Source organism: Adiantum capillus-veneris, chromosome 17, assembly GCF_014529385.1.
Source record: "Adiantum capillus-veneris isolate H3 chromosome 17, ASM1452938v2, whole genome shotgun sequence".
Taxonomy (NCBI): domain Eukaryota; kingdom Viridiplantae; phylum Streptophyta; class Polypodiopsida; order Polypodiales; family Pteridaceae; genus Adiantum; species Adiantum capillus-veneris.
In genome coordinates this window covers 46,603,864-46,613,147 of record NC_140947.1, presented here as the reverse complement: position 1 = coordinate 46,613,147, position 9,284 = coordinate 46,603,864, and the positions used below count along the sequence as shown (strand labels likewise).

Here is a 9,284-nt window from a genome sequence, read left to right as displayed (position 1 = left end):
ACAAGAACCCAAGTTCCTCGTGAACTTAAGAACCCAAGACTTGAGTGTATGGTCATTACCTGAAACAGAATGGATACTTCGCATGGAGGTGATGAGCATGGAAGTGGCGAAGAAGAATTTTCCCCATCAGGAGGTTTTTCCGACCCTCCCTCTTCCCCATCTACGCCAAGGATTGCACCAAATCCTATGGAGACTTTGGTCAAGATGATGATGGACAGGAAGTTACAATGCGAAGCAAGAAAAGCAGAAAGAAAGGCCGACTTTGAGAGTGAGCGCGAGCAAGCGCGCTTGGCGGCCAAAGAAAGTATGGCAGGATTAGATCGTGAACACAAAGAAAGAATGGCAGCCATAGCGCGTGAGCGCGAGCAAGCACGCTTGGAGGCCACAAAAAGAAGAGTTGAATTGGATCGCGAGCGCGAAGAGCGTGAAGCGTAGAGCGGCCAACGCATGCAACATTTGGTCCTCTTATTTTCTAATGTGCAGGCAAAGCTTGAGAAGAATCAAGAGAAGGAGACTCTCTCAGTCTTTTCTTCTACAAAGCAGGACACACATGATTTGCATGATAATGATGAGCATGATGATTTGCATGATAAAGATGTGATTGTTCGCAAGGATGATGGTTTAGTTGATACTTTTTCTAGTGAAGCTAACCTCATTGCAGATTCGATTACTCACGAAGAACCGATCTTGGCTCTCGAGCCGAGGTCCAAAGAAAACCCCCTCGAATGATTAGTCAGCACGCATTGTTCGAGTGTTTGATTCGTGATACTTTCCTGTATTTTAGTGACTGTCCTTATGTGATCCCTTTCACAGGCATGATATATGGTACAATGAACATGATTCACTCATGAATGAGCACGGATGTATGCGGATTACTCATGAAAAGATGAAATGTTTGCATTCAAAGAGTTCACATTCCATGTCTCTTCCTTTGCATGACACAGTATCCAAAAGAGCACAAAAAGGATTGAGCATCAAGCATCGGCATTTCCATTGTGATTTGCCACATTTGATTGATTTAGATCAGAAAGACAAGTTTCGACCTCATTGTTTGCGTGTGTTTGATGAACGGTTTGGCACTCCGTCTATATGTTCATCTTGCATGCACAATTTTTTAGGAAGACTAGAATTTTTCCAGTCACTTAACATGGAATGGGTATGTTTGTGTGTTTGTGTTGGAAGTAGTTCCAGGAATTTTTATCCTCGAAGATTCTTGAAGAAGGTAGACGCATGACTAAAGACGAAGTTGAAGCATTGAAGGAGCCACATATGACTTTGTGTCGCTTTCGGCGCGCCCAAAGTAGCAAGCGCTGCAGACCTTTATGAAGTTCAAGAATCACATGACCCACGCATCAAAGTGGGCCGGCGAAGAGTCCTTTCCAGGATTCCAGACGCTGTTGGCGATCTCCCTTGACACCATACAATTCGGTACCAGTACGTCACTTTGAAAAGGAGGGGATGTCACGTGCACATCTAACCCTAGGTGTACGTGGACAAGCTACTTCATGACATGGGTTCAGTTCGGTTAGCTTAGGAAGTGTTCTGGCACTTTTGTGAGTCTATTCGCAAACCGTGCATGTCCAGGCACTTAGAGTAGATGCATATCCTCTGGTTGCACACAGCATGATCATCAACATTACCATCAGATTCCATCAGGAGCATTTTACAGTGCAGAAAACCTATTTTTCCTATTTTAGCCATTTTTCACATAATATTTTTAAGTGAATTTTGTTGGGCGGCGACCCGCTAACATTGGCGCCGTTGTTGGGGACCGAACCTGGGTCACCTGCGTAATAGGCGTGACAGGTTTTTACCATCAAATTTTCAAAATTTCAGAGTTATGGTCATTTTTGCCAAAATATGGTTTTCACCCTTGTTTCCCTCAATCTTTTAGCCCAAATTTGATGGTGGTAGTTTCTACTTACTCTACTCCTAAGTGCTGAAATGAAACATGAAATAAAAACAAACAAAACCAAGAATCGGCACGATACTCAGCGTTTTCAGCCACAAGACAACTTGCCGTTTTGGTTCTTCCCAGATCAGCCAAGCAGATCTCAGATTTCTTCACACCAGCGAGTGGACAGCTAGAGGAGCAGCCGTCAGAAGTACATTGATTGATTGAGCGATTGAGCTAGGCAAATCCAAGCGCCCACGACCACGAGGGGCCTCACAACATCGATGGAGGTTGCAGTAGAGGATCCAGATCACTCTAGCTTGACATGCGAGACGCCAATCAGAGTATCGGCCATGGAGGATATTGATAAGTTTCTAAAGCAACCGATGAGGGATCTCCTTTGAGTCAAGATTTGATTTCAACTAGATACCAGAAGCACATGGATACAGCCGATACAAGAGTTGGGCACGAGGATGGCTTTCTATAGAGAGCATCTTCTCCAACTAACAGAGGATGGATATGTAATCAGACCAGCCTATATGGACACTCATTTATCCTATTGGATACGATGTGCTATTGGTCATATGTGCACATCGTCGCATCAGCTAGAGATTGACACTGGCAGATTTAGGAGAGTACGAGCAGAGGCCAGGATATGCCAGGTGTGTCATATAGAGCCATGTCATATAGAGCCAGAGACAGAGTTACATCACATTTGTCATTGTCCTGTATACTATGAGATACGAGGGTGCTTTCAGTGTCTATTCAGAGAGGGGTTTGGATCGTTGGCTAGGGTCATGAGATATCAGGATCAGAGATGCCTCGGGTTGTTGTTGCTAGAGCTGCGTAGACACAGGGAGAGTCTCTTGAGGAGACCAAGCAGTGAAAGACATTCACAGAGGGAGATCATTGACTTCTTTAAATCAGGGACTCTAACAGCCAGATGAGCATGCTTCACAAGAGACTTTAGAGCCCACTTATACCAGAGGCATATTAGTGGACAAAGCCACTGAGCTTGGGAGAGCTAGACGCCCACGTATACGAGGGCAACCACGACATTGACGGAGGCTTTATCAAAGGATGAGGACTATTCTAGCACGATATGGGAGATGCCTAGTACGACTATTTAGAGAGGCGGACATTGATGAAGCTCTTCAGCGACCGATGCAATACTTTCTCGGACAGCGCCCGATGCTGGCCATCCTCGGGCATTGATGATGATGATGACGATTTTAGTCTTTCACTTTCACTTTACTTTTACTTCATTTTATTTTTGTACCCAAACATTGGATTAGATCCACAAGAATTGTATCAGTTTGGTGTCATAGGTCATGTTGGCCTTTTGAAGATGTTTAATACAACATTTCATTTCATCTCTCTCTCCTCTCTCTCTTGCATTCATGTCTGTTCTCATCCGCTGCACACTCTGACACTAATGTGGTCTTGAGCACCATGTAAGCTCTACATTGAGAGCATGCATGTGGACAATACCACCTTGCTGTAAATTGCTTCCCATTGGTAATGAAGTTTTCAATTTTCCAATTTTGTAATTGGTAAAGTGTCTACACTGCAATTTTGTACCTACATCCCTCTCTTTTTAGTTCACACTAACAATCAGACAATTGAAGGAGGATCAAGATGACTAAGTAGGCTATGCTTGGATTTACAGGTGATGTTTTGTAATGTGCAAATAATCAATTTTTTTGCGAGTCTGCCAAAAGTCACACAGCATTGCTGAAATGTTAGCTCTGGTGACCTCATTGACATTCTTGCTGCAAAACTTCTCCACAGCAGCCTGACGTTTTTTCTTTCTTCCAGACACTTCAGCTTCTAGGCTGCTCCAGTGTATTTCATGTTTAGAAGTATGGGGTAAACTTTGTGAACCACTTAAAACAGCTAATATGGTTTTTTAAATAGAAGTGGTTTGGCATTTTGCAGGCAATGTTGCCACGGAAGATATGAGTGACAATAAGATTTTACCGTATTGCAGCATCGACAAGAAAGCAGATAAGCGCTCTTTAGGGGAACTTGAGGCAGAGTTTCTGGAAGCTCTCCAGGTCACCATTGATGGGCTTTTCCTTTTGAAACATGAGCATGGAAAAGTAGTCTATTAGATGTTTCAAAATGTTAAAATTGTCTCAAACGTTCTCTGTACTGTGGAGGTGTTCTAATGTTATTACCCAATTCTATTACAGTCATTCTACTATGACAAGAAACCTATGATGTCCAATGAAGAGTTTGACAACCTCAAGGAGGAACTCATCTGGGAGGGCAGCAGTGTGGTTATCTTAAGTAAGACATTATGCTTTCATTCATGTATTTGCAAAAATAATTATTGCGGAGGAACTTCTTAGCTTTTTATTTATTAAATGCAACAGTTGAATAAAAACTGTTTGGTTCCTACAGGTGCTGATGAGCAGAGGTTTATGGAAGCTTCTTTATCGTATGCTGCTGGAAAACCGAACATATCGGATGCCGAGTATGATGCTTTGAAACTAAAGCTGAAGGTAGTCTGTGAAGCTCTTCAATCCATGGAAGATACTAAATGTCTTTACATCTTTGGTTAGAGAATTTCCTTGATTTGTGTCAGAAAGCTGGAAGTAAAGTGGCAATAGAAGGACCTCGCTGTAGTCTACGCAGCAAAAAGGTATGAACTCGTGTTCTGCATAAAATTATTATGTGGATGAGAGAGAGATAGATTGAATTATCGTCCACAGAGTTCACACACACACACACACACACACACACACCACACACACACACACACACACACACACACACACACACACACACACAGAGAGAAAAGAAGAAAGAAAGAAAGAAAGATTTTTAACGTCTATGTCAGGCCGAAATCGGCCTATGAGACAAATCAAATGTACATTGTGTGTATGTCATCCGTCTATCGGAAAGACAAATGAAACAAAATTGATACAAAACTGAGCTGAAAGTAGGTAGTGGAGTATCTGAGGAGGGATGGAGCTCTATCTCTAGGGGTATATGCATGTCTGTATGCTCAAGGTAGTACAATCATGAGAATGCATCAAGCTATCTGGCTCCATCCTGTACTAATGGGGGGGTGTAAGATGTGGTACATGGGTGGGTCTGGTGCCAAGGCTACCCGGATGAAAGCTGTTGGGTCAGCCCTCATCTGAGCCACTCGCTCCTCAGTGGCACGGCGCTCCCGGGCTCGGATCTCCTCGATCTGTCGGTGGTGGGAGCTCGCGCCCCTGTAGCCTGTGACTCGTGGTCGTCGTCTAGCTCGGTTCACCTCCGCCTGTGGGAGTGTCACTCCCCTCTGAGTGTCTGGTGAAGGGGGGGCGGAAATCCTCTGAAAGAAGTCTGTGAGCTGCGACTGTCTCCCCTCTGTCTGTGTAGCTGTGTGTGGCTGTAGTAGTGTGTCCCGATGGCTCTGTATCTCTAGTAAGAAACGTCCGAGCTGTCTCTGATCTCGAGATTCCATGATCTCTCGGAGAGTGGGCTGTCCTCTAAATAGGGCCTCATACCTGCCTCTGATCTCAGTGTATGCTCTGCATCTACATACAAAGTGCTCCTCACTCTCCACCTCCTCTGTGCAGGCTCTGCAGATTCGCTCCCCCCTCGGAACACCAGTATGTCTCCCGATCTCAATCTCTAACCTGTGTGAAGCCACTCTCAGCTGACCAATCGCCACCCGTGAGCTATGTGGCATATATGTGTCCATGTAGCGTGGTCTCTGTATGAACCCCCCAGACAATATGGTGAGAAACTGGTCTCTGTAATCTGACATCCTCGTCCCCAAGCTAGGTGCCTCCCAGACTCTCCTAGTGTGTAGCTGCCACAGATCCTGTCTCAATACCAAGTTCCTCTCACTGCGAGAGAGGTGAACATATGGTGAGTGGGGGTCGTACTGGAATGGTGGTAGGCTCTCCATGTCAAGACCGTGTCCCTCAAACCATGCTCTGACCTGTGAGTACCATGCTCTCTCATGTCCACTCTCTGAGAGCTGTATAGCTGCCTCAAATGCTCTACGGGTAAGTCCGTCAGGAGGTAGCTCTCTCATCCTTTGGATGAAGCAAACTGTCTGGAATAGTGCCTCTACAACCATAGGTGGTGTGGCGAGCTCGGCTCTAATAATGTCGTGTGGCACTGTCTTCTTGCTGCGGAGCAAGCGTGAGATCATATATACCTGTGGTCTCTCAAGTTGTGTCCACTGGTCAGCTGTCAATCCTGGTGCCCATACTGCCGCCGAGTACATCAAGGCCGGGGTGACTAAGGTGTCGAAAAGCCACCCCTTCGTGCGCAGTAAAGCCTCTTCTTCCGCGCCTTTGCCCCATCAATGAGGCAGCGCAGAACGAAGATGTGGTCAATGGTGGAGAAAGCTCGTCTGAAACCTGCTTGGCCTGGAGCTCGTAAACCCTCGATCTCTGCGTAGCAGCTGAGCTGTGCCTCAAGTACTGCTCCATATAGCTTGGCCATCGTGTGGCCAATCATGATAGTCCTGTAGTTCCCTGGGTCCAGGGTGTCGCCAGATTTGTGGATAGGCACTATGGTGTGCTGTGTCCACTCCTCTGGGAAGCCCTCCCCTATAGCCCGGTTGAAGACATGTGCAATCAACGGGGCTATAGTGGAGGCCGCATAAATGATGTGCTCACTCTGTAATCCAGTATGGTCAGCTGATCGTCTGTGCTGCATGCGGTGTATGGCCCTCTCTACCATCTCTGCTGTAAAGAAGGAGGAGCACGTGGGGCGAGGCTCGTGTGGTTGTGGAATAGGAGGCTGCCCTGGCACTTCATAAAGTCGCTCTGCATAATCATGCCATATCTGTGGATCCTCAATAGCTGTAGTCGGACGTGGCTCGCGCAGGGTGCGCCATGCCGTCGCGCTATCCATGCTCATGAATAGGCGGTATAGCTCAAGTTCCTGTGCCTCTTCGAATGCTCGCCGCTTTTGGCGTGTCAGCGTCTTCATATGCCGTCTGGCCTCTCTCTCTGTGATCTCTCCTAAGGCTCGCCGTGCATGGAGGCGTCGGTATAGCTCTCTGCACTCATCATCATACCAGCGGTTCTGAGGCATAGCCCCGGGGGGGGGGAGTGCGTCTTGTGTGAGTGGTGTGTGGAAAAGAGCTAATAGCTGAAGTGTGGAGAACGGAAGAGATATGTGATGTGAGAACTGAGAGTGGTGTGGATGGGTGGAGGAGACATAGGCCATGTTCGACCTTGGCCGAGTAAATAGAGGCTAACTCATGTGTGAAATGGATGGTGGTGTGTGGAGTGCGTGTTGTGGAGCTGTGTGTGATGGTATCTCCGGTGATAGAGAAAGAGAGGTATGTGTGGTCGGCTCCGATGGGTATGGGTGGAATGGTGAAGGATGTGATAAGGTGTGTAGCCTCCCTGGGTCCCAGAATATAGTCGACTGTACTCCCCCCTCCTTCTGCAACTCCATGTGGCATACAAGTCAGGCCCCCTGAGGTGGGCCACTGGACCATCCCGTTATAAATAACGAGACGGTGCTGGGAGCCAAGTCGAAGTAGATGTCGTCCATAAGCTGTGACTGGAGCTCTGTCTGCTGTGTCTCTCATAGTAGCCTCCTCATCTAGAGTGTGTAGTGTCTCTGGGTCCTCATGGTCATATGTCTCACACTGCTCACTGCGTGTACGAGCATTGAAGTCTCCCATAAGGAAGACTTCACCCAGTGTGGAGTACTCCATAATCTCCTCCGTGAGGCATGCGTACGGTGACTCATGCTCAATAGGGGCGAATCTGGAGCCTGTGGGAGCAAAATAGCAAAGGGCAATGTAGACGATCCTGTCTCGTGAGAGCTCGAGGCGAATCCACATGTAGCGGGCCTGTGGGTCCCGGGCAACAATCTGTAGTCTGTTGTGAAGCCCCTGTCTAAAGAGTATGGCCACTCCTCCTGAGCCGCGAGTGGTGTGCTGGCGCATACATCCTCGATGTAGAGACTCCCACTGAAATCCATGTATCCGTGGTAACCCTCTCTCCGGGCTCTCGTGTGTCTCTGTAAGTAGAATGATGTCTCGACCTCTCATCACCTCCTCAAGTCTCTCTGGGTGTGTCCATAAGTCTCCATTGCAATTCCAAACCGTGACATGAATCTCCTCGTGTGTCCCACAAGCCGCGAGTCCCTATGCGATGGTCTTGCCATCAATGATAACCCTACCATCCCGATATACTGCCTTCTTCCCTTCTTTGCGGGCTTGGTGGACTCGAGGCATGCACGCGCGACGGTGATCTTGTTGCATCTTTGTGAGGTCATCATCTAGATAAATCGGTGGGCCGTCGATCCCTCTCAAGATGACCCTCTTTCGGAGGAAGGAAGTTCGAGACTCCTCGGAGGCGAATTGGAGGATGAGAGCTCTTTTCTTTGGATCTTTGCCGGCTCTCCAAACTTTGGAGAAAGGGATCTCTTCTTCCTTGTATCCCACTTTCTTGCATAAAGCTTTCCCATCGCTTTCGGGTGTAGACCCTTCTTCTTCTTTGATGCCGGTCACTCGCACATTGAGACGGCGAGCTTGTCGCATCTTCTCCTCTTCGATGGTTGTGTGTACGATGAGTACTTCATCTTTTTGGGCTTCCTCTCTTGCTACCTTCTTGATGTTCTTTTTGACTACTTCGACCCATCCTTCTTTGGTGGCCTCTAATTTGTCCTCAATGCTTGCGGTGAGGGCTTTGGTGATCTCCTCCTTGAGGGCTTCCTTAGCCTCCCCTTTAATCTCTCCTTCCTCGGGGGTGAGGGATGTGAGGGAAGCATGAAGGAGATCGATTTGTGCCTTCATCTCTTCTTGCTCTTTCCTCCATCTCTCCCTCTCCTTCTCGTTCTCCCGTTCCCTTCTCTCCTTCTCCTCTTTGAGATTTTGGATTTCCGCTCTCATGTCCTCCTTCTCTTCGTTCCATAGCTTGATGAAGTTGGCTTTCTCCTCCTTCCATATTTCTCTCTCCATCCGCCATTCCTTCATGTCCTTCTCCAATTGTGCAAGCCTCTTATTCGTGAGCATGAAGGACGTTGTCTTCTTTGTCGGTGTCGGCGTGTTGATGATGGGGGAAGACATGGTTGGCTTCGTAGCTACCCTCTCTTCATATTGTGAAGCAGAGGGGAAGAGAACACTCAGCTTGTGTGTATGCAGGGGGCAGCGGGCAGGGGATGGGGATGGGGTGTGTGTTTTCACTTGACGTGCAGGGAGCAGCGCAGCGCGCAGGAGGGAGCAGCCCACAGGGGTAGCGTGCAGGGGTGGGGCAGCGCGCAGAGGAGGCAGCGCGCAGGAGGGAGCCACGCGCAGGGAGCAGCGCGCAGTGAGCAGCGCGCAGGGGAGGCAGCGCGTAGGAGGATCAGATCTATACTGGCGAGACATACAAGACGCCCTATGCAGACTCTCACAGTGGAGGACATCAACACG

General features: G+C 47.9%; 1 protein-coding gene across 1 annotated transcript in view; it reads left to right on the top strand.

Moving 5' to 3' along the window:
• The window catches only part of LOC147437171 (PGR5-like protein 1B, chloroplastic), a 39,692-nt gene that overhangs the window by 4,598 nt on the left and 25,810 nt on the right, over positions 1-9,284 (top strand). Inside the window, exons 2-5 of the mRNA XM_086486776.1 lie at positions 3,833-3,951; positions 4,090-4,186; positions 4,301-4,401; positions 4,485-4,541. Of these exons, the coding sequence (XP_086342902.1) occupies positions 3,833-3,951; positions 4,090-4,186; positions 4,301-4,401; positions 4,485-4,541 (374 nt within the window). The remainder of the gene's footprint in view (positions 1-3,832; positions 3,952-4,089; positions 4,187-4,300; positions 4,402-4,484; positions 4,542-9,284) is intronic.